Source organism: Nicotiana sylvestris, chromosome 12 (genome assembly GCF_000393655.2).
Source record: "Nicotiana sylvestris chromosome 12, ASM39365v2, whole genome shotgun sequence".
NCBI lineage: Eukaryota > Viridiplantae > Streptophyta > Magnoliopsida > Solanales > Solanaceae > Nicotiana > Nicotiana sylvestris.
This window is the reverse complement of record NC_091068.1, coordinates 18,800,562-18,826,773: the sequence shown is the minus strand read 5'-3', so window position 1 is coordinate 18,826,773 and position 26,212 is coordinate 18,800,562. Positions and strand designations below refer to the sequence as shown.

Sequence of the window (26,212 nt, the reverse complement as noted above, 5' to 3'; positions counted from 1 at the left end):
TCTACTTATTTTCCACCTAGTACTTCATATAATATTATCAAAGCTAGATATTTATGGTGATAAATTTAGAGGAAACTCTTTTTAAAAAATTCTAAAACATTTTCGAAAACAAATTCTGATAAAATATCTTCCACTGGAACATGCAGAACATTACCCAAACATTAATTCAAAATTGCATAAAATTGGATGCAATGGATTCTTGCTTTTAGCACTGCCAATCAGGGGTAAACTCACATCCAATTGGTATTTGGTATTGACTTTTAATCAAACAATATTTCTTGGCTCTTGTGAGCTGTGATTTGAATAGTTGAATGCAATCTTTCAATTGATTTTATTGTTTTATTTTATTTCTGAAAAGGTCATCGAGCAAGTAGTATTAACTAATTCTTGAGCTAACCTGTAATTAGCAGATAATATAAATTACAGTATAACATTTCCCTTTGCAGTTAGGGACTTCAAATTGTGAATATTTCAAAGTCAATTCTCAATATCTTACTAAATAAATCAAGGGTGGGATATTTACAAATTACAAATTAAATAGAAAAAGAAGAAAGAAAAGAGTAGGAGAGAATAAAATTCCCACGTTATAGCGACTTACGTGCTTTGCATAAATGGCTCATGTACGTTATATAATTCTTATTAGCTAGACCAGAAACTAGCTAGGATCTGTGGAATTGGTCAAAAGTAAACTCTTATTAGGGGAATAAATATAACAATATCATAGTTAGTTTAGAAAATGTCTCCATTTTGATTAATGATGAACAAATCCTCAGTTAAAGGGTGTACAACAAATCAAATTAATAATTCGAGTCAAACCAAAAAAAAAATAATCAATTGTGGTTTGGTATTGGAAAAAAATTCGATCATAATTGGCTTGGTTTGGTTTTTAACTAAAAAAAGTCAAATCGAAACTAAACCAACCTTATAGTACATTTATACAATTTTAAAAAATATTTTATACATATAAATATTTATTGTAATATAATTTATAAATATTTCTTAAACTTTTTCACAGTTTTATCTTTTAACGTATTATTTTAAGTTTGAATTTAATATTCTTGAATGGTAAATAAATTTATAGTCCATAAATTTAGTAAATTAAACAAATTAAAGGTCAAATCAATATTAATGCTAAAAAAAATTCAATTCAACACTAGAAATGATGATAATGTTGGATATCTATTTTTAAATTTTATATTGGTTTATAATGAAAGGGAAAATTTTATATAAGAACAATTGGATTCCCTATTTTTCAATTTTATAGCCCATATTTCAATTTACAACCAACTAACCCAAAAATAATAGGTTAATACTCAACATTCAACTCTAATATGTTTTCGAAATTACTATTTAATTTTTAAAAAAGATTGCTCAAGGTTTTAAGTTAATTTTCGAATCAGTTTTTGATTCAAATATTAGTTCAACAAACCAAATCCATTTGAGTGGTGAAAATTAGATTTTTAACAAGTTTAAATATGTGGGTTTAAATTTAGAATTTGATTTTATGAGAAATTTGGAGTGGGTGTTATTTAAACTTGTTAGAAATAGTATAAGGAGGTTGTATATAAAATTTGAAGTCATTTAATAGAGATTTGGACTGGTTTTAAACAAGAATTGCAACAGAAAATTGTGGAAGAAGTTCGTCTACAGACACTTGTATAAAGGTGTATAAAAGTTTATAAGATGTATTTATACACCCGTATATATACAAGATTATACATAATACAAAAAACTGACTTCGTCTTCTTCCTTGCATTTTTTCTGAAATTTAACTCAAATCTTGCTCAGATCTACTCCAAATCACTTCAATTTTAAATTTTGAACTCCTTTTGATATTTTCAATCAATTGGAACAATACCCAATCCAAACAACTAACAAACTCAAAAAATCCTATTTTCGAAAGTAAAGCTTTGAATGACCTTCAATTGTGGACTTTTAATCTTTAATTTTCTTACATTGCAACCAGGTGACATATGGGGGGGGGGAGCAATAACGACGACGCCCCTTGAAGCATATGTAGAAGATGTGAGAAGAAGAGAGAGTGAAAGCAATGGTTGTGAAAATACAAATTTAACTACATAGCTTTTAGAAACATTGGTTGTAAGAACACAAATTTTGAATTTGCTAGTGCTTTCAAAATATGTACAATATGGGATAGGTCGGGTAAAACTTAAAAACATGAGCCATTTTTTGTTATGGTATGAAATCGTGTGTATTTTCTTGTAATTCTTTCATAATGAAAATGAATAACTTAGTTTATCTTTTTCTTTAGTGTGCTTAGTAATGTAATTAATAGTACTTATTAGCTATACTTATTTAGCATGACCTAAATAGTATTTTTAGATTATGTTAATTTTTATTATGGCTTATTAATTAACAATATTTGCTTTATGTAATTTTATTATCTTTGTTATTGAATATTTTAGTATAATGCTGTGACTTATCTTATATTATTGTGTTATTTTCTTGGAAAATACATTATGTAGTTGTATCTTACTAGGACTTTGGAGCGCAAATTACATATTTTGTGCTATGAAGACTTTACCGGGAAAAAACCCGGAAAAAACCAAAAAATCCGAGATTGAAAAACCCAACTTTATTGATTTGGTTTGGTATATAGATTTAAAAACCTGATACCATTGATTTGGTTGGATAATTCAAAAATCTGAACCAACCGAAGCATGTGTATCCCTACCTGAGTTTATAGAAAGTGAACTCAGGATTTTGTAAACGAAATGTAATAAAAGTCAAAGACAAATTCTCTTCAAAACTGAACAAGTTGAGCAATCATGTTTGCTACTTTATTTTGGTTGACATGCGACCTATATATTTTAAAATATTTTAAGAAAGAATTATGGTTTCATTTTTTTTTTTTTTCAATTTGAGAGGTTGCTATGCTTGTTTTTTTAATTTATTTATACCGATAAAAAAATGTAAGTAGTGAATCTAACATGCTATTTGTGTAAAGTTCCCAAAAATATTAGGTAAATTAATCCAAAACTGAAAAATGTATTCACTTAATTTGCAAGTCCTTTTCTATGATGTTGTCCCTTACAAATCATTTGGAGATTGTGATAGTCAATGAATACAATTCGACTCAACAATAATAGTTGATTATTCAAATTCCTGGCTTTAACTTAGCATTATATCTACATTTGTTCAACCCATTCACAGTTGACTTCATAAAATTTCAGTCACTTTAATTTGTATTACGTTTTTATTCAATATATAGTCCAGTTTTCTTCTCCTCGGTCACTTTCTTCGAATTCTGCATCAATGTTTTGGCTTTGACCAAGTAAACTTGTAATAGTATTTGTTAAAAGAAGTTTTTCTCTCTCAAACTTTGTGTTCAGTTAAAATGCATCATATAAATTAAAATGAAGGAAGTATACTATACATCTGAAAGCTACATAAGCATCAAAAGAATTTAAATTTCTGTCTACGTACCAACACTGATTTAAGATAACCCCAAGAATTATATTATTCCTATAGTTTGTAGCTATAGGTAAACTTATTATTAAAATGAAAGGAATAGTAGTCAAATCTCTCTCTCTAGTATGTATATATATAACACAAACTGTCCAAATAATCAGAATCAAACGCACATTTTGTCAAGATGAGAAAGAAAACAAGCGAAGTCTTTTCCTCAATCTCTTCTCTCATTTCCTCTTTCTCTTTCTTTTTCCTATGTTTAGGGTTATTTTTCTGCACGGAAATGGCCATGGCACAGAAAAGAAAAACAGTTCCCATAAATGTGGGAGTTGTGTTAGATATGGATAATTGGACCGGAAAAATGGGCTTGAGCTGTATTTCTATGGCTTTATCCGATTTTTATAGCTCTAATCATGGCTCTGATTATAAGACCAGACTGGTTCTCCATACCCGTGACTCGAAGAGTAACGTTGTTGCTGCTGCTGCAGCAGGTAAGTTTCGTGTATATATATATATATATATAATAATAATTTCTCTAATTTGTCGTTTAGAGTAGGTTAAGTATACTCTATTTTCCCGGTCACCATATCAGACTTGATAAGAAGAATTACATGTTGTTATAGATTAACTAATTAATCTGATTGTGTAAATACTTTGTGTACTATTAGTGCATAGAATTATGTTAACTAATTAGTGCATGTAATTATGTGAATTCAGAGAGACGTTGTTGCTATCACATACTTTCATTGATTCTTGCATTCTTTGTAAATGCAGCAGTTGACCTATTGAAGAATGTTGAAGTGGAAGCCATAATAGGACCAACATCATCAATGCAAGCTGATTTCATAATTGGTTTAGGAGAGAAATCTCAAGTTCCCATCATCTCATTTTCTGCTACAAGTCCTTCCCTCTCATCATTTCGTAGTCCATATTTCATTCGTGCCACTCTAAGTGATTCCTCTCAAGTTCAAACTATTAGTTCCATTATCCAATCTTTTGGATGGAGAGAAGTTGTCCCTATATACATTGACAATCAATTTGGAGAAGGAATTATACCATTCTTGGCGGATGCATTGGAAAAAATCAATGCACGTACCCCTTATCGAAGTGTTATTCCTGAATTCGCCACTGATGATCAGATAACATCCGAACTTTACAAGTTAATGAGTATGCAAACTCGGGTTTTTGTTGTGCATATGACAACTTCACTTGGTGCCAAAATATTTACTAAGGCCAATGAACTTGGAATGATGAGTGAAGAGTATGTTTGGATTATTACAGATGCTATGACAGGTGAACTTACTTCTATGGATTCTTCAGCTATTGAATCCATGCATGGAGTTATTGGAGTGAAACCCCATGTCCCGAGAAATAAAAGGCTTGAGAATTTCACTACTAGATGGAAACTGAAGTTTCAACAAGAAAATCCAACAATTCTTAATGCAGAACTGAACGTGTTTGGACTATGGGCTTATGATTCAGCTACTGCACTAGCCATGGCAGTGGAGAAATCAAGAATCACTGGAGCACCTTTTGAAAAGCTAAACATTTCAGGTACGGTTTGAGTCAAACTTGAATGGTAAAATAAATAAACGAGTCATAATCTAGCTCTTTTGAACATGGGAGTGTTTGGGGTTATTAAAAAATGATTTGATTTTGAACCTCTATAAAATTTTCAGGAAATGCAACAGATCTTGAAACTATTGGAGTTTCCAAAGATGGTCCGAAGCTTCTTCAAGCTATACTAAACACTACTTTCAAAGGACTTAGCGGAGATTTTCAACTCGTTGATGGGCAATTACAGTCACCAGCTTATCAAATTATAAATGTGATTGGTAATGGTGCAAAAGGAATTGGTTTTTGGATAAGGGAAAATGGGATTGTTAAAAAACTGAATTTGAGAAGTGGATATTCCATTTCTAAGGAGAATTTTGGGTCTATTATATGGCCTGGTGACACTACATCTGTTCCTAAAGGTTGGGTAATTCCAACAAATGGGAAGAAATTGAAGATTGGAGTTCCAGTGAAGGATGGTTTCAGTGAATTTGTGAAAGTTACAAGAGATTTTACTACTAACACAACAACAGTAACTGGTTACTGCATTGATGTTTTTGATGCAGTGATGTCAGAATTAAATTATTCTGTTCCTTATGAATTTGTTCCCTATGCACCTCCTGGTGCAAAGACTACAGAAAGTTACGATGATCTTGTTCGTCAAGTATTTCTTGGGGTAAATCTCTTAATCTTTTTCCCTATATTTTCGACAAAGACAAGACCCATTACTCGTCGAGTTTAATTTACAAAGGCAGCCCGATGCATAAGCTCCCACAATGCGTAGGATCTGGGGAAGGGTCGGACCCCAAGGGTCTATTGTATGCAATCTTACCCTGCATTTCTGCAAGAGGCTATTTCCACGGTTTGAACCTGTGACCTCCGGTCACATGACAGTAACTTTACGAGTTACACCAAGGCTCCCCTTCGAGTTTAATTTACAAAGTCCATTAAAAATACCGATGGAGTGATCGTCCGTTGGAAAAATGTCTTGTTTCTAGAATAAGTGAAATACATTTCTTGCATACATATATATGTGTGTGTACTTTTATTTGATTCTAACGTTAACAAATGAACAGAACTTTGATGCTGTTGTTGGGGACGCTACCATTAGATCAAATAGGTTGCAATATGTTGATTTCACATTACCATACACAGAATCTGGAGTGACAATGATGGTGCCAATCAAAGACAACAACAGAAATAAAGCATGGGTATTCTTGAAGCCATTGACATGGGAGCTGTGGCTAACAAGCTTCTGTTTTTTTGTTTTCATTGGTTTTGTCATTTGGGTACTTGAACATAGAGTTAATGAAGAATTCAGAGGACCTCCTTCTCACCAAGTTGGCATGATCTTTTGGTTCTCCTTTGCATCTATGGTCTTTGCACAGAGTACTTACTTTTTCCTCCTCAATTTCATTTTATACGATACTCTTTCCTTTTTAGTCTGTCCCGAAAAGCAGGGGCGGATTTAGGGGGGCGAAAGGGGATTTACCCGAATCCCAGTCGCTAAAAAATTACACTGTATATATAAGGCAAAATCTATTTTTTACCTCTATATATTATGTTTTGAATCCCCTTGATACAACCCAACAGTCCAAAAGCATAGCTTATGGTCAAGAGAGTTCAAAATTTTTGTAACGTCATTGATTCAATTTCCACTAGAGTTTATTTTAACTTTTTTCTTTTTTGAACCCCCTTAGCGAGAATCCTGCCTCCGCCACTGCCGGAAAGTATAGTACATTTGTAGAATTTTAAAATTCCCATTTACCTTTAATGACATGCTCATATATCCGTAGAAATGTCATGATGTGTTTAAGATCACAAGCTCTAAGGGCGCTTTTGATAGGTGCCAGAAGTCTTTTTCTTTCATAAACTTCATGCTCAGTCAAACACCGTCTTTTAAAGTGAGATAGAGGGAGTATATGGGAAACTAGGGAATATGTAATCACTATATATAATTCAAACTTCTATTCTGAATTTTCTTTTGTTTGATTCTTGATACTGCAGAGGAGAAGATAGTAAGCAATTTGGCTAGGTTTGTGTTGATCATCTGGTTCCTAGTAGTACTTATATTGACTTCAAGTTACACAGCAAGTCTTACATCAACATTAACAGTTGAAAACCTCCAGCCAACTGTTACGGATATAAAAGAACTTCAGAAGAACAAGGAGTATGTGGGATACCAACAGGGTTCTTTTGTTAAAGAACTTCTAATAAAGAACAACTTTGATGAGGACAGGCTAAAACAATATAACACTTCAGAGGAATGTATTGATTTACTTTCTAAAGGAAGTGCAAAGGGTGGTATTGCTGCTGCTTTTGATGAGATTCCTTATATGAAGCTTTTGCAAGCAACTCCTTATTGCTCGAAATATACCATGGTTGGACCTATGTATAAGAGCGATGGCTTTGGCTTTGTAAGTACCTCCTTTTTTGTCTTGACAATCATTTTCTTTTGATTTTCATCCGGTCCTTAATATCATAAAAAGGGCAGCCCGGTGCGCTAAGCTCTCGCTATGCGCGGGATCCGTGGAAGGGTCGGATCACAAAGGTCTATCGTACGCAGCCTTACCTTGCATTTTTGCAAGAGGCTGTTTCCACGGCTCGAAACCTGTGACCTCCTGGTCACATGACAGCAATTTTACCAGATACGACAAGGCTCTACTTCCGGTCCCTAATATTATGAAATATGATTTTCATACAGGCATTCCCAATAGGATCTCCTCTATTACATGATGTTTCAAAAGCAGTCTTGAGTGTAACAGAAGGTGAAAAGTTGGTACAAATAGAGAAAGCATGGTTTGGACAACCAATTTGTTCAGATTCTAGCACGTCACTTCACTCCAATAGTCTTGGCCTTGACAGCTTCTGGGGACTCTTTGTCATAGCTGGAATTGCTGCAATTTTCGCTCTCCTCATCTTTCTAACAACGTTCATGCGTGATCATTGGCACATCATAAGACGATCTGATCCTTCGTTCCGAGGAAGAATCAGAATCTTGGCTAGAAATTTTGACAGAAAAGACTATAGTAGCCATACATTCAAGAACAATATTGAACTGAGAGATGCAGTTTCAGGACATATGGATTGTCCACAAAGTCCACGTGATAACCTTCCTCCTCCACAAATGAATGAACCGCCAAATCCAGAGCAGATTTTTCCCCTTCCAGGAGAGGAAGGAGGGAATCCACCTTTGCATGAAGCCCCTCCAACTTAAGCTCAAATTAAAAATAGCAATAAAGAATCTCCTTTTCTCAGAATTGCAGAGAAGTGCTCTAGGAAACTAATAGCAGAATGTGGGAAGATGTAGTGATATCTACACTCTTCGATTTTGGGATGTTTCATGCAGGATTCACTCTATTCCAGTGAGCAAGTTATGGGATAACAGATATTAAATGAGCTACAAATGGTGATTATGTATAGGTGAATTGTGCTAACTAGATAGTTGGACTATCACATTAAAATGCAAAGACAATTGTTCTTTCGTCCTTTAATTTTTGTGCACATGTTAGTTCCACCGCCTACTCATAGTCAAAGACTTTTTGTGCCACATAAATTGGGACAGGGGGTGTGAAAAAGAAAATAGCAGAAACAAAGACAACTGAATCTACAGAAAACAACCTGGAATATTTTCTTTTGGATCTTCAGAGATAACTCCATTATGGTTCTTGCAGTAATGCATATTGTATTCACTTTTTTGGGAACTTAAGGTCCAATTTATGTTAGCATTGATTTTGCACAATTTTCTAGTAAAATCAACTTTCATTGGTTTCGTTTGCTAACAAATAAACTTTCATTTTCTAGTAATGAAAGTTGATTTGTCATAACGAGTATGGTGATGACGAAGTGATGGTACATGCTCGATTTGCTTACTCTTACGAACTCGGAGACGCACACACAAGAAGAAGCTAATTGCAGGCGACGATTGCCATAATACTCTAATGATCTAGGTGACACACACCCAAGAATACGTCCCAACATGAGTTGAGTATTCCTTTAGCTAAAGTAAGCTCCAATTCTTTCCAACGCCACAATATCCTCATTCCTCAATCTACATTAACGTAACTTAATTAATTAAATAATAAACCTCCGTTGTTAACTTTTGTTGAGTTCAACTGTTCAAGTAGCCAATCCCAATTCTCCATTTCAAAGCAGTTGCTGTATATCAATTCCACCCGTCCTATTTCATAAGTTTTAAGGGTTAATCATGTGATTAGAATCATAAGGTTTCTAAATTTTTCAACACACAAACACTATTCGTCATCTCCTTTTATTCTCTACCAAGCACCATGATTAATAGCCACTTTAATTTAGGTTTCTTTATTTATGGTCACTCCAACCACAAACCAACTTTATCAAAATCATTTACTATCATAAATAATCATCATAAATGAACAAGAGTAGGTGTAATTACCTCAAGAAGTCCAAAACCCTGAAATCTCACTTTGAAGATGTTCCGGAGGTTTTTGAAGATACTCTATGGAGTTCAAAACAAGATAATGTTATTACTAGTGATTTGGAAGTGTAATCAACTAAAAAAATATATCCACAAAAATTCACCTTGATGGAGTGATAGAACCCATAGTTAGGACCGCTATGGGGAGGAAAGCTGTCACGATCCGAAATTCACAATCTATTAACCATTTTTAACATTTCCGAATTAAATGAGAACAATAAAACTGAATAGTCTGAAATAAGGTGATAAAGCTATAGGTGTTAAACGGGTGGGCCGGGCCGCTATTTTTTGGACCCGTACGGGTTACGGTCCGGGCCGGTTCCGGGTTGGTTCTTAACGGGTTCGGGTTCATCCGGGTAAAAATTGAACCGTACGGGTCACGGGTTGAGGGGGCCGGGCCGGGTTTAGTGTATTTTTTTTTTTTTTTATATATTTTGTATAACTATTGTAAGTTATATTAATATAAAGAATACAAGTAAGATGGAAAAAAATTGCACTTATAAATTTCAAGTGCTACATTTATTTCAAAATTTAAACTTACAAATTGAAAGGTTTACATTTAATAAGTAAATTAACCAAAAAAGAGTAAATTCAAAGGTTTTGCATTGCCTTAGTAAGTTCTTCATAATCAATATGAACTGAGTGACCTTCTTCTGGAGTGTTAAATTCGGATGGGTTACCATGTGTTAATATATCTCCAAGTTCCTCGTCTTCTAGGCTATCAACATCTTCACGCCCTTGATTTCTTCGTTCCGATCTAATCCAATCTCTGAAACATACTAAAACCTCCAAAGCATAGCTTCCCAATGAGTGACGGATGTCTCCAAGTTGTTGTCTTGCTTGGCTAAATGCACTCTCTGATGCAACAGTTGAAATTGGCACATTCAGCACGTCCCGAGCCATAGCGAAAAGAACAGGAAATTGCTTTCCATTCTCATGCCACCATCCCAACGGTGAAAATTCCTTTGTGCGAGGCTCTTTTTGCTTCTGCAAGTAGAATTGAAGTTCATCAATATTCCTGCTACTGATTTGAGTGTTAGAAAATGTAAAAAAAATATTAAAACTATCAAGGCCTTCTTCATCATCCACATTAGCAGAAGTGGTACAATGCATAGTGGGATTAACATTGCTTACATTAAGAGCAGCATCATCAATTACATTTGCATAATAATTGTATAATTGTTGTAAATATTCATTTAGCTTGTTCATACAAGTATATAAATCTGGGGTTTCGGTTGGTCCAATCTCCATATAAGTATATAAAGCATTCATTAATTGGTGACAATCAGACATCTTAATAGAAGGATTTAAAACAACACCAATTAAGTAAATCGGAGGAATTGTAAAGAAATAATTTTTGAATTTTGCTTGCATTTTTTCAACAACATCCCTATATTTTTCTTTCTTCTTAAATTCAAAGAGTAGAAAAGAAATTTCAGCTATATGTACTAAAGCCATAGTAACAATAGGGTAATATGCTCCAGAAAACTCAACAATAGCTGTATAAAATTTATGTAAAAATTTAACAACATCATTAATGACCTCCCAAGTAGTAGTTGTTAACATACGGTTTGGATCAGTACAATGCACATTAGCAACTTCAGTTATTGAGAATCTATATTTGTGGCAACATTTTAAAAATATATATGTATAATTCCATCTAGTAACAATTTCGTTTGGCATGAATCTGGGTTTAAGGTTATACTGGACACACTTATTCTTAAATTTCTTTATTCTAGATTGTCTATTATTTCCTTGAATAACACCAACTGCTCTTCTAACATGAGTAATCTCAGTTGAAAATAAATCAAGGCCACTTTTAACAATTAAATTATAAACATGACATGCACACCTAACATGAAAAATTTCATCAAGAGGTGGTTGCAAATGCAGTTTTAATATTGAAATTGAGGCATTATTGTTAGAAGCAAAAGACATACACAATACTTTTTGCTTGAGATTATAAAATTCAACAACTTCACAAATAGTACTACTTATAAACACAACAGTATGACTCTGATCTTCATCATATCTAAAAGCGATAATACGTTTTTGCATACAAGTAGTATCATCAATGACATGTAATTGTCAAATAATCATTTCCATTAACAGCATGGCCAATATCAGAAGTTAGACAAACTCTACAAGGAAGGTGGCTAAACAAATAATGTATGTATGTTTGATATTGTCCATGAAGTCTAAAGATATCAGCTCTACAAGTACTTCTAGGGACACCTTTAAATAAAGGACTGTAAATCCTTTGAATATACATAATAAGATATGATGAAGAAGCAAAAGAAAAAGGTAGACAACCCAAAACAATCATTTTTGCTAACTCCTCACGATCCTTCATTTTATCATATTTCACTAGACCTCCAATAGTAGGGTTAAGAGTTGTTTGATTTTCATCACCATTAGCGCCCCATTCTATGGGATGCTCAGTTTTCATATGTTTACTAAGCGTCTCAGTCCCCCCTAAATTTCCTCTAGTCAAATGTTTAAAATCACCTTTACAAAGTTTGCATTTAACTCTATTAGTACCTTCTATTATTTCAAAAAAATTCCAAACCTTAATTCTTTTTCTACGATTAGTAGTCGGAGCCACATATGGTCTACTTCTAGTGCCACGACCACCACCCCTTGTAGCAACCCCAACACTACCAACTCCAACACTAGTAGGTGTAGCTGGTATCTCATCTTCCATTCTTATTTCATTATCTTCTATTCCAAAATCTTCTTGTAATTGTTCATAATTTATATCTAAATTATCATTAGGCGATGGTTCGGAAACATGTGTAAATGATAATGGGTTATTACTATTACTACCAGATGCTGAAGGACTACCTCTTTTTTTATTTCCCCTACCAGTAACTCTTTTACACGTTCTTTTAGCAGCATTAAACATATTGTAAAAATTAAAGTATGAGCTAAAATTAAATATGCAATTAAAATAGTAAATAAGAGAAAGAGTTGGAGGGAGTGCACCGAATTCGACAATAAATTGAGCACTTGATTAGGCAATTCCGATGTTACCACGAACAAATGTCAAGCAAGTATTTCAATTTTGAACTTCAATTGTTCAAAGTTCAAACTTCAAATTCCGAATGACAAACCACGATAATTAAATTCAAGAAAAGAGAGCCAAATAAAATTAGATTGAAGACTTGAAGTCTTGCAAATTGGAGAATGAGAGAATTAGAGAAATTGAGATTGAGAAATGAGTATTGAGTGAAGAAATGAAGAAGAGGGGGGGGGGTATTTATAGTTTTAGAGAAGGTTAGTTTTGTAGATTGAAAAAAGGTTAAAAATTATAAAAAAAAGAGAGGCTATTTGTGCAATATTTCCGTTGGCCAACGGACCAAAACATGGTCTGACCAATGCCAACGGTCTGTGGGGCCCACCAGTTCGAAATTTTTTTTAAAAAAATAGCCGTTTGAACCGGGACGGTTAACCCGGTAAGAGGTACTATTCACTCTACTGGGTTCAACCAGTTCCGGTTACCCGTTTGGGCCAACTAAAACGAGCCAACCCCCCTCCCAAACCCCCTACCCAGCCCAGCCCCCTATTACCGGGCTGGTTCCGGGTTCTACCGGTCTAGGCCGGGCCGGAACCGGTCCAACCCAGCCCGTTTAACACCTATAGATAAAGCTAATAAACGACAAAATCCAAATACAATCCAGATTTGGTGTCACGAATACATGAGGATCTAGAGTACTATAAATAATGGGTCTGAATAAAATAACATAACTGTCTAAATCAAAATAAATAGCTAAGATGATATAGTAGGGAATTTCAGGGTTGTGAACGTTGTACAGCTATACCTCAAGTCTCCACTAATAGCTAGATCCGAGAAAATCTCACTTAGTGCTGCTAGGACCAACTCCGGTATCTGCACAAGAAGTGCAGAGTGTAGTATGAGTACAACTGACCTTATGTACTCTGTAAATTCCGAGCCTAACCTCGACAAAGTAGTGACGAGGCTAAGGCGGGTCACTTACAATAACCTGTGTGCAGTAAACATAATAACAAAAATGACATGAATGAAAATAAAGCAGTTAACTTATAACAACGAACTCAAAATCCGACTACCAGAGAGTCCAGAATAACAAGTTTTGTAAACTCATCTCAAATACCGAGGCAAATCCAACAGTCACAAACAAATACAACTTGTACAATCTGTTGTGGCACGCAACCCGATCGCACTATATCATTATCTGCCAGTATAATAATCTGTCATTATTCCACCATTTTAATTCATTACCTTTCAATTTCCGTTGCAGCGTGCAACCCGCTACCCTAACAATTTCAATCAATAATAGCAATTCAACAATCAAAATTCACAAGAATTTCTACATCAAGAGCGTAAATGTACGAGGCAATGAAGAATCATATAATAATCAAAGAATCTCAAATGTCTTTTAACATTATCAACTCATCGATATCTACCAATCAACAACTCATACAAGTAAAAATGTGTTATAGAAGCCAACCAATTTCACAAAAACTATAAGATAAGTAAGATATATGACAATTTAAATGTGCAAGTAAAGCAAATGGAGACAAATAGCAAATAAACACGAAATCATGGAAGGGATGGACAATGTAATACCAAGATAACTAAATGACAAGTAACGATTATGGCATGGAAGTCAAATAAGAATGTAGCAAGTAAGACATGAAACAAGATATATTATGAAGTAACAAACCAAAACAAGGAAGCAAGTAACATAATGGCGCATATACACTCGTCACACTGCATATACGCTGTTTCTCACGTAATCACGTAACATGTAGATCAAGAGTTCCTAATTCCCTCAAATCAAGGTTAGACCCAATACTTACCTCACTCTGCAACTCAAGCAATCAATCAATCATGACCTTGCCTTTTGAACACGCCTCCAAACCAATCAAATCTAGCAAATTATTGACCAATGATTCAAAATAAGCTTTAAAAACTACCTACAAAAGAAAGAGGTTCAATTTTGGTCATTTTTTAAAAAGTCAACAAAAGTCAACCCCGGGCCCGCTTGGTCAAAATCGAGATTCGGACCAAAACACGATTACTCATTTATCCCCGAGCATGGTTATGTTATTTGTCTTAAAATATGACCCCAATTCGAGGTCTAAATCTCAATTTTACAAAAAATTTCAATTCTTCCCCAAATCCCTAATTTCTAACATAAAAATCTTAAATTTGATTGGCAAATCTCATGAAATATAATGGGTAATTGATAAGAAATAGATTAAAGTCATTTACCAATGAATTTGGGAAGAAAAGACTCTTGAAAAATTGCCTCTAGAGTATTCAGGGTTGAAAAATTGTGAGAAATGAGCTAAGTCCCATTTCTCCCCTCTTTTACCAAGCTGCAGACGTCGCAATTGCGAAGTCTTGTTCGCAAATACGAGATAAGGGTCGCAAATGCGAACCCTGACACAGAAGAGCAGAAGTTGCAAACACATTTAGATTGCAAATGCGAACTTACCACCATTGCAAATGTAACCAGAAACTTCGCAAATGTGAAGCAGACTTCAGTGGTCAATGATCGCAATTGCGACCACCCTTTGCAAAAGCGAATGCCCACAGTTCGCAAATGCAAACAAATTCTCGCAAATGCGAGTTTCACCCAGCCCAGCCCATACTCACAAATGCGAATAATTCTTTGCAAAAGTGAGGCTCATAATTGCGAGTCAGACCTCGCAATTGCGAAATCTGCAACAGAGCATCAGAACTGGTATTGCACCAACAGACTTTTCATTAGCAAATACTCATCTGAAATATGCCTGAAACTCACCCAAGCCCCTCAGGCTCCAAACTAAACATGCACACAAGTATAATAACATCATAAGAACTTGCTCGTGCAATTAACTCATCAAAATAATATCTAAATCTACGAACCAATCCTCAAAACGAATGAAATTTCAAAGTGGAACTCAAGGACACTAGAATCACATTTAAGCGTACAAATCATGTCGAATCAATTTTGAATTGAACCAAATTTTGCAAACAAGTTTCAAATAGCAATACAGAACTATTCCAAGTTTCAACATTAAAATCCGAACCTGTTAGTGAAGAAGTCAACGTACGGTCAAACTTAGTAGATTCTCAAGCTTTCAAAATGCTAGATTTTCGGCAAAATGAGTCAAAACAAACTAGGGACTTGTGAATTTAATTCCGGGCCCAAGTCCTGAATCATGATGCGGACCGACCCGGATTGCCAAAATATCGATCCAGGTTCGTTATACAAAAATATTGACCGTAGTCAACTCAAACCATTTTAAAGTCAAAAAATTCACATTTTCTTCAATTTTTCAAATAAAAGCTTTCCGGAATAAGACACGGACTACGCACGCAAATTAAAAAATGCTAAACGGAGCTAATCAAGGTCTCGAAATATGAAGATAGAGACTAAATCTCAAAATGACCTATCAGGTTATTACATTTTTCGCCTCTAAACAAACGTTCATCCTCGAAGGGACATAGAAAAGTATCTGGAGTGGTGAAAAGGTGTGGGTATCTACTTCCCATATCAAACTTGGACTCCCACGTACCTGCCTCGATCGGCTAACTTCTCCACTCACTCAAATTGAAGGATAACTCTTAGACCTCAACTTTCGGACTGCCGGGCTAGAATGGCCACCTACTCGTCCTCATAAGTCAAATCCTTGTCCAATTGGACTGAGTTGAATCTAACACATGGAACGGATCACCGTGATACTTATGGAGCATGGACACATGGAACACTGGATGAACTGCTGACAAGCTAGGTGGAAATGCAAGCTTGTAGGCCACCTCACCCACTCTCTCAAGAATCTCAAAAAGTCTGATATACCTAGGCTCAACTTTCACTTCTTTACGAACCTCATCACACCCTTCATGGGTGAAACCCGAAGAAAAACCCTCTCTCCAACCATGAATGTAACATCAGGAACTCTACGATCGGCATAACTTTTTTGCCTAGACTGAGCTGTGCAAAATCCATCCTGAATCATCTTGACCTTTTCCAAGACATCCTGAACCAAATCGGTACCCAACAACCGAGCCTCTCTCGGCTCAAACCAACCAACTGGCGAACGACACCACCTCCCATATAATGCCTCATGGGGAGCTATCTGAATACTCAATTGGTAGCTGTTGTTGTAGGCAAACTCTGCAAGCGGCAAGAACTGATCCCAAGAACTCCCAAAATTCATAACACAAACGCGAAGCATATCCTTCAATATCTGAATAGTGTGCTCGGACTGAGAGATGTCGTGGTAGTTTCAGGACATATTGATTGTCCACAAAGTCCACATGCTAATTTGTCAACGCTTCCTTCTCCCAGAACAAAGGGACCGCCAAGTCCAAGTATTTCTAGCCATACAGAGCAGATTTCTCATTTTCCAGGCTGAGTCCGCTGTTGATCTATGTGCACGTCATTGATGTTTTCTCTTTTCTATCTTCAATTACCATCTTTGATTTGTATATTGATGTGAAAGGGATTATGTTCATTTTTAGATTAGCAAGCCTTTAATGCAGTATTAAGTTCATTTTTACTTCCATTGTGCAAAAGGTCAAATCAAATAATATTATTAGAGCAATTTGATAGAGGAGAATATTGAATGACTTTGATAAGGTATTATGTTGAATCATGTAACTTCAATAGGATTGTTTCCCATTAACTTTATTAATCTCCACATAGAAATCAACATCAATTAATATAGTTTTGGTTTACTGCCTTTTGTTTTCCCATAAACAATAGCTGCATAAATTATGGGAGAATCCGTATATTCGGAATAGAATATGGAATAAGAATACGGGTATTAGTAATACATGAATTGAAAATACTAAATAACCAAACTAATCCTCATAATTGTAAGAATTTTTTTTATTTTTAAAACAAATATTTAAATTATACATTGTATACGACTAATATGTAATAAATCAACTAATTATTCAATAATAAATAATCCTTACATTCTCCAATTCTTGCATTAAAATTCTGCATAAATTGTCTCTAAACCATACAACCCTTTTGAGTCACATTGTTAACTTAGAGCTCACTTAGACACAAGACGAGGGATTGAATTGTGTCTCCTTCGATTTTCGCAACTTCAAAGAACCTTTGTCACGCCCCAACCTGGGGAGGCGTGGCTGGCACCCGGTGTCGTATTCCAGAGAACCACTATGCAACTCATAATCGTTCGACTTGGCTGAACTCATTCTTTCTGTAACTATCATGGGCCAACATGGCCACAACTCGTAATGTATAACTGTAAGTAGGCAAACATTGTATTAGCAAATCATCGTACTCAAAGAATGAATACACACAGGCTTTCAAGGCCTCTGACATACTATACATAATAAACCTGTGTCTACAAAGCATCAAAGAGTATTTGGCATCGAAAGATGGTTGGGACTGGGCCCCAGTCTACTCATAAGTTTGTAGCAAAATTCTGACACAATGACTTATAGACTCGGCTGCACTCCAAATGAAGTGGAGTCTTACCGATCCTTCGTTGAATGCTAACCTTGTCTACTATGAGGGCTCGTCAGACTTATTACCTACACGTGTAGTCATGAATGTAACATCCATAACAAAAAGGATGCCAGTACGAATAGTGTACCAAGTATGTAAGACAGAGATGAAACATAACAATAAGCCAACATCAATGAAAGAGATATAAGAATCAACATGAACCTCTGAAGTGCAACTAAGGGCCATAATATGCATACTAATTATACTTATATATCTAATGCCTCTCTTTGGGACTATTATCCATATCATAACATGACTGCTCAACTAATCAGTGGTAACTACCCGATCGGCCGTAGTGCAGTGGTAAATACATATCTGCCTGACCGGCCACAGTTTGGTAGCATATGTTTAACTGTCCAACTGGCCGTAGCTCGATAGTAAAAACATGCTACCCAACTGGCCGTAGCTCGGTACTTTTTGGACAAGAAAAAATGGGATTACTAAAGAACTAAATTAAGAAGCAAAAACAATGTATATTTGTCTATTATATGGCCTGGTGACACCTTTTTTGTTCCTAAAGGTTGGGTGATTCTAACAAATGTAAAGAACCTGAAAATTGGATTTCTAGTGAAGGATGGTTTCAGTCAATTTGTGAAAGTTACAGGAGATTTTACTACTAACACAACAGTTACTGGATACTGCATTGATGTTTTTGATGCAATAATTACAGCATTACCATATTATGTTCCTTATGAATATGTTCTATTTGTAGCTCCCGGAAAGATTACTGAAAGTTATGATGATCTTATTTATCAAATATTTCTTGGGGTAAATCTCTTAGTTTTTTTTTGGTAACATTGTAAACATTATCATTGATAACCAAAGAAAAATTTACAAACTAAAGAGCACCTAATCTTAGGCCTTCAGAATCAAAGAGAGCAGCTAATTATATTTGTAATCTTTGCATGAGTCCTCTACGTCTACATAACTTCTTGTACACGTATGGTAAGTTAGTCTATCAACTAGTTCTTTCTTGATCTGAGTCACCACCAGCTTTTTATGTACATTTAATCTTCTGAATAGCTTCTAATTTCTAGCTCTCCATGTATAAACTAGAGCACTCTAAATGGCTGCAACAATCTCTTTTTGTATACACTTTAATTTCAATGTTTCCGTGTGATACTTGTGAACACTTGCTTGAAAGAACCAGGCTGCATTTGAATACCTTCCAATGACAGCAAGGCCTCCCTAGCAGTTTTGCCACATTCTTCACTATCCAAACCCTAGCTCCCTCTCTCTTCTCTCATTCTACCACAGCCGCCGCCGGTTTCCACTGCCACCACCGTGAGCCGCCGCTGGTGGTGGTCCAAACAACCCCAAATTATCATCATACACTCTCCTCAACCTCCTCTTTCCATGTCTTCAAACCAAATCCTTCAAAACCCCATCAAACTCCACGAATTTTAGAAGCCGCCACCCTTTTGCCCAAATTCGTGAAGCTCCCCATGACATATACATAAATGGACAGAGCTGTATGAGATGTATATTTTCGTGTCAATTTCCATCCCAAAATTCCGACAGAAGTCCAACGCCGCCATCCACCGTCGCCATTGCCGGCTACGACCACCACTGCCTCACACCTCCGCCCTACCACTGCTCCTCTTTTCTTTAGCCTAGTTCCGACCCAAGAACACCCGTTTTATTTTAGTATGACATTGAGCTCATTGAGCTTAGTGTCTACTAAAATGGAACGAGTGTTCTACGATCGGACAGCCACTACTCGGGGTCATCGGCATCCGTCTCGTTGCTCGATTTGGCATTGAATCCTTCCATATGGCAAAACATCAATTTCCTTTTCTTATTTTTATCTTTGCTGATTTTTTTGCTTTTGTATTTAATATTAGTTCTAAGGTTTAATTTCTATTAAAGTTTATGTTATTTATGCGTAATTGAGTATTAGTTTTCAATTACATATTACTTTATAAATGCGTTTTTTAGTTCTTCGACCTGACCGGTCGAGTAGTTCGTTATTGTCTGTTTAGTTCTGATTTTTGGTTCTTCGACCTAGCCGGTTGACTATTTTGAGTGAATTTATTAAGCTTGAACTTTCAGTTCTTTGACCTAACCGGCCGAGTAGTTCGTTATGGTCTGTTTAGTTCTGATTTTTGGTTCTTCGACCTAGCCGGCCGACTATTTTGAGTGAATTTGTTAAGCTTGAACTTTTAGTTCTTTGACCTAGCCGGTCGACTATTTTGTATGAATTTGTTAAGTTTGAATTTTAAGTTCTTCGACCTAGTTGGTCGATAGTTAAGTCTTCATGTTAGTTTCATGAAAAATTAAAAAAAGAAAGATAAGTTGAATCATTTTTTTGGTCAGTCGTTTGTTCAGTTGTTATTAATCGTCTGTGATAGTTAGCGATGCTAGTTTAGTTTCTGTTTCATGCAATAGTTTGTTATCTCAATCGCTTCATGGTAGTTTGTGCAAATCAAATTAGTTTCAATCTAGTTTGTTGAATAGTTAGTTCGGTTACCTTTTATGTCGTGTTTCTGTTGTATTAATCCATTATTTGGTTAGTTTGAAGGTATGAGTGTGTTAGCTTAAATTTCGATCATGATAAAAGCTGAATATTTGAGTGTAGGGTACTTGTTTGGCTGCTTTTTACTGTTTAAAGGGCTGTTTGGAGTACACTGCTCCTAGCACTGTTCATAGTTAGTGAAAAAAATTGTCTTTTGGATAGATTTTTGACCCAAAATATGTCCTTTGAATAGTTGGGACAGATTTTAGGTGAAAAATTCGTCCTTTGGACAGATTCAATGAAATAATTCAATCCCTTTCCTTTCCTATAAAGGAAGAGATCTTTCCTCACTTAAAGAGGATCTGGAACACACAAAAAAAGGGGAAAAGAATCAGAGAGTATTTTACTAAGTTTTCAGCACACAATAGGTTTTAGGCAAGAAAAAAACATCAAGAGTCTTGGTTTCCTTTGTTTGTTTTTGGTCTAAAACACATGGCTGATTCTCTGGATTAACTTTTGAGTTCACTTCTAGTGTTGATTTTACTGCTGGAGTTTTACTGCTGTTGCTGGTTCGTTTTAACTGAAATTATCTGTGCGTTATTGCTCGGTTGCTTTCTTTCTACTTCTGCGAATTAGTTTTCTGCTGTTAGTTGCCCTCTGTATTTGCTGGATATCTAATATTAAAGAAAGTTGTGCTTCAAAAGGTCCGTATCTATTCTTGCTCTTTCTACTTCATATTACTAATTGTGAATCAAAGCCAAGAGAAGTTATTTGAGATTGGTTTTATTAAATTTCCCTTGATCTTTATAATTATTAAGGGAATAAAAACTATCATCATCATAGAGTTTAAAGTACTAATGAAGATTTTTCCATAGCTAGTTCTTCTCTTGTTCCATCTCAAGAATTTTCTTTTCTTAGTAAGTTTCTCTATTATTTAAGTTTATATTATCTAAAATTTGTTTAATGCTTGCTAATATGTTAGCCGTTACAAGAGGTACTAAAAGTTTTATGGTAATAAGCTAGATTAACTAAAAGTAATTTCTTTTCTTCACTTCATGTATTTGTTTAAACATGTATTATAGGCATTAAGTTAATGAAAAATATATTCCACTCTTCCTAGTCTAGTTTAAATGTTTGAATAATATTTTGTTAGTTTAAGATCATTTGACCTCTAGTTTATACTGCAAGTGTTCTTTCGGATGCAAATTACTGATGAACATCATAAAAGTATATGAGTTTTTCTTAGTTGTTTAATGTTAGTTTATCTTAGAATTAAAGGATGTTAATTTCAAATGTTTATTTTGTTAGAGGTTTAATGGTCATTAGTCATTCTATTGCCTCAATTCAGGACTAATATTAGTCGATTCTGCTAGCAAGTATGATCTTTGATATATATATATAGCCACGTCATTAATATATATATATATATATAGCCACGTCATTAATATAGGGATTTAGTTTAAAGGAATGAATTTTTTTTCTTTCTTTGTTTCCTTTCTATTTATGATTATTTCAATCTCATTTTTAAGAAGTTCTGTTCATTCAATTTCAAAGTGTCACAAATTGAGATGCTTTAAAAATCCAATTAATCACGCACTACTCATTTTGAATATGTAAATATTTTTCTTAAATAAAAATTGAGCAATCAGTCTTTTAATTTCATAACATATAGTCTCTAAAAATAGATAATGTTTTTTTCCGAATAAAAGTTATAATAATCTAGCTAAGTCTCGTAAATTTATTCTTATGAAGGTTGAACCTTTTTAGTCTACCAAATAATTTCAATAAAATTAGGTTTTATTTATTATTTTAATTTATTTTATTTTAATAACTCAAACGCCTTAGTCACCTTAGTAATTTATTTAAACACTAGGTAATCAGTAGGTGCGCTTTAACTTACGGAATCACTTGCGTAGCGTGATGCTTAACATTCAATAAATTAATTCAACAATCTCATGCCATATCCATTAGTTTTAGTTAATTTTTAATTTAATCAATCCTTGGCTAAAATCGCAGATTCGCTTGCGCGGAGCGATAGCTAGCCTTTCTTTTAATAATCTTCAAGAATTAATTTTCTCAAATGTAGTAATTTCTAAAAAAAGTACTACAAATAATTGATTGCTATGATTTCGGATTCGCTTGCGAGGTGCAATTATGATAAGTTAATTAATTTTATTATTCGATCACGCATTCGCTTGCGTAGAGTGGTTATGACAACGTAATATTATCCAAATTATTTTTTTTTAATAATTTCAATAATCAAGAAATAAAAACGGATAGGTAAAACATAGAAATCCAATAAAGCATAGTTTATCCAAAATTAATTTAAGCCAAGTTTTAAGTCAATAAAGCGACCGTGCTAGAACCACGGGACTCGGGGAATGCCTTACACGTTCTCCTCGGTCAACAGAATTCCTTACCCGAACTTTATTTTCGCGGACTGATATAAAAGATTCAAATCTTCCTTTGAATAGGGATTCAAATAAAAGGTGACTTGGAACACCCAAAAACTAATTCCAAGTGGCGACTCTGAACAATAAAATAATCCCTATTTCAAAATTGTCACTTTAATTAGAAAAACTCTTTAACCCACAACAATCCATAACATACACATATTATCTTTTGGGGGTAGGGGTAAAAAGGGGTGTGACAGCTCTGGCGACTCTACTAGGGACAACCAAAATTTGAGCTTGTACATGTTGACTTTTTTGGCTTTATTAATTTTGTATATATTGTGATTTATTTGTGCAATGTGCTACCCATTCGATTTTTACCGTTTTGATATTGTTGAAGTATATATAAATTATTTTCTCACGCACCCCCTCTAAGTCTTCTTGAAATTAAAATTGGGCATTTGCTTGACATAGCCCGCTTTCTTTGAGATAGCCGAGGTGCTTGTCACCCGGTGAAGGATTTTAGTCACATATATTTTAGGCAGGGAGCACCACCAGTTAAGCCGGAAAGCAATGCTACCAGTACACTAACCCTCCTCGGCTCGAGTTATCCGCTCGAGTAAGCCAGTCTAGATACCTTTTCCACCAGGATTTAAACCTAGAAGAACAAACCTCATGCCGGATATCCCTAGTAAGTTCTCTTTATGTGCATCATGTGCATTTGACTTAGCGAAGCTCGACATAGGGGCCGGATCCGTATAAGACAGATATCCTCTTTGAGACCATCATGTTCACGTATGTGCTACTTGATACATCATTTGGAAGGCTTACTTGCATTGTCGATCGGCTTTAAAAAAATTTAGTGTAATTATTTTAAAAAAAGAATAATTCTCCTAGTTTTTAAAAAAAATTTAGTACTCTGGTGTGAGTTGTAAAGATTAATTTTCATTAAAAAAAAGAAGGAAAAAGTACCCAGTTTTACCGAACTACGCGGGTTTGATTCTCATCGGATGTGCAATACGTAGGCAACCTCCATCGGGTTCAGCCCACACTTTTCAAAAAGGGGAGCGTATAATTCTGCATGTGCATAAAATTTTCGAAAAAAAGAGCGCCTATTTTGGTCACCTTTTTTCTGTCTTGCACTCATATTCCGGCTGTTTTACCAAGGCAGCCTTAAAATCTTCCTGGGAAGTGTTGAAGGGTCTTTTTGTAAAAATAACTACTTTATCCATATTTATTCACCTTTTACTATTTTGCCCTTCTATCTGGCCATCTTTGTCGAAGCAACTTTAAACTTTTCTGGAAGTACCGAAAGGCTGTTTTCGCAAAAGTAGCCATTTTTATCTAGTTTTATCTGGTTATATTTGTTGAGACAGCTTTTGAACCCCTCTCGGAGTAGCAAAGAGTCAATTTTGTAAAAATAGTTTTTTTTTTAAATTTATTTATTATTTTGTTCCTGTGTTTGACTGTTTTTGCCGAGACATCCTTTATGCTTTCTATGGAAGTATCAAAGGGCCATCTTTGTAATAATAGCCATTTTTTTTGCTTTTATCATCTCAACTTTTGTGTTCGGTAATTTCAAAAAATATATATTGTAATAATAATAAATAATAATTATAGATCGAGTCCTAAAAAAAAGAATGATCAGAATTTGCTTATAGTTTAGGTAAGTCTTGACCCTTTTTATCTTATTCTTAGATTCACCATGAGTTCTCCATAAAGAAGCAGTCAGAAAAGGTCAAGGGACGAGACACCTCCTATGTTCTTGATAAGAGATAAGACCCCGAGTAGTCTCTGTAATTGGTGGACCAGTTTTGCTACATGGGAACAGAATCGAGTATTTAAGCACTTCAAGTTCCTCGCAAACATCATGGGAATTAAGCCTAACAGAGATTTAATCGAGGCTCTAGTGTGTTTTTGGGACCCCGCGAACATGTCTTCAGGTTCAAAGATTGTGAAATGATGCCCATATTGGAAGAATTAGGTGGGTTCACCGAATTGGGGAGAGACCTTTGTGGGAAAAAGCTTGTTGCTCCGAGAAAAGTTGGTGTAAATAACTTTTTAAAGAAGTTATGCCTCCGTCGAATTCCAATGGTTTTCTTAAACGAAGGTTGGGTTCCGTCGGAATATCTTTATGACAGATTTGGGGATGAGAAAGGGTTTGAGAACTTCTCGGGCACAGAATTCATCAACCAGTTGAGTTACGACACTTGGAGGGAGTTGAGAACTTTTGCGTTCATGATATCATTTTTAGGGATCATGGTCTTTCCAGAGCGTGGTGGGCGCATCAAAATTCGATTGGTTGCGGTAGTCTAGTATTTGCAAAGTAGCGAGGATCATACCATTCTTCCCATGATTTTGGGAGATATTTTTCGGGCTTTGACCCGTTGTCAAGAAGGTGAAGACTACTTTGAGAGATGCAACATTCTGTTGCAGATGTGGTTCATAGAGCACCTTTATCATCATCCAATAGTTGTAAATTTCAATGATAATTGGTTGAATTACATTGGATGTCACCCAGTCAGAGTTGCGAGTTGTAATCTTCCAGAGGGGGTGAGGGCTTGGCAGACATTACTTGGTTCATTGAGTGCTGATAGAATCACTTGGAACTATTACTGGTTCCCTTCTACTAAGGTCATGCATATGTCAACGTATTGCCCATTCTTCATACTCATGGGTTTCAGAGGTTTCCAACCTTACGCGCCTCTACGCGTCATGTGCCTGCTAGGGAGAGAGAAAAAGAGGCCCCCGATTGAGGACATGTGCCCGTTCGTGTGGGAATTCAAGGGAGAGGAACCTCCAAGGGAGTCATATGCGCAAAAGGTTTGGTTTGGTAGTCGATTTTCTAATTTAGAGGAGATGGTAGCTGATCATGAACGTGGGGAGGTAAGCCTCGTATACCTTGAGTGGTTTCGCAACCAGGCTATCCCCGAGCAAAGGACAGAAAGATCCATACGGCAGGCAGTTGATTGGGAGGAGGAGATCGAGGCCAGAGTTAGAGAAACCAGAAGGGAAGTGGTACAAAAGTTCCAATCTCGTATTGACATTTTACAAGAAGATAAGGGCATTCTGGAGACAACCATGGACATACAACAGGCTGATTTTGAGCGGGAAAAGGCTCAGTGGGCACGAGAGAAGCAATCACTCAAAGCCCAAATTCGAAAGAAGAACATAGTCATAACCGCTCAGCAACAAGAAGGGAAAGAAACCCAATTCAGGGTAGTCCGTGATCATGAGCGTAGAGGTTTTGCTCCATTAATCCAAGGTCTGAGGGATTAGATAGGGGGAGTTGAGTCAAGCAAGGAGAGCCGGATCGCAGAGTTTGAAATAGAAAGACACCACTACCAAAAGGTGATCAATTAGTTAGAAGCGGAGTCGCTAGAAGTTCAACGCCAGAAAGATATGG

At 35.4% G+C, this 26,212-nt stretch overlaps 1 protein-coding gene and 1 long non-coding RNA gene across 3 annotated transcripts; one reads left to right on the top strand and one right to left on the bottom strand.

Annotated features, from left to right (window-relative positions):
• Nucleotides 1-3,604: 3,604 nt before the first annotated feature.
• Nucleotides 3,605-8,203, top strand: LOC104249979 (glutamate receptor 2.7-like). 2 transcript variants are annotated; one of them, XM_009806520.2, is made up of 6 exons: nucleotides 3,605-3,923; nucleotides 4,210-4,986; nucleotides 5,112-5,662; nucleotides 6,063-6,375; nucleotides 6,994-7,403; nucleotides 7,691-8,203. In XM_009806520.2, the coding sequence occupies exons 1-6, from the start codon at nucleotides 3,617-3,619 to the stop codon at nucleotides 8,201-8,203; spliced, it is 2,871 nt and encodes a 956-aa protein (XP_009804822.1). In that variant the 5' UTR covers nucleotides 3,605-3,616. The 2 variants fall into 2 exon arrangements, with proteins under 2 accessions (XP_009804822.1, XP_009804821.1); XM_009806519.2 differs by having other exon boundaries at nucleotides 4,207-4,986.
• LOC104249980 (uncharacterized) lies at nucleotides 7,670-9,637 on the bottom strand. The gene is made up of 3 exons (XR_011404541.1): nucleotides 9,547-9,637; nucleotides 9,401-9,463; nucleotides 7,670-9,166 (listed from the first exon to the last, which is right to left on the bottom strand). It is a non-coding gene; the product is annotated as an uncharacterized lncRNA (long non-coding RNA).
• Nucleotides 9,638-26,212: the final 16,575 nt, after the last annotated feature.

What these genes read in the sequence shown, in the direction of transcription:
- LOC104249979 (XM_009806519.2), top strand. Translation starts at nt 3,617, where the DNA reads ATGAGAAAGAAAACAAGCGAAGTCTTTTCCTCAATCTCTTCTCTCATT. An exon ending in TGAAAAGCTAAACATTTCAG is followed by an intron (nt 4,987 to 5,111) that starts GTACGGTTTGAG and finishes TAAAATTTTCAG; the next exon opens with GAAATGCAACAGATCTTGAA. An exon ending in ATCTATGGTCTTTGCACAGA is followed by an intron (nt 6,376 to 6,993) that starts GTACTTACTTTT and finishes TTGATACTGCAG; the next exon opens with AGGAGAAGATAGTAAGCAAT.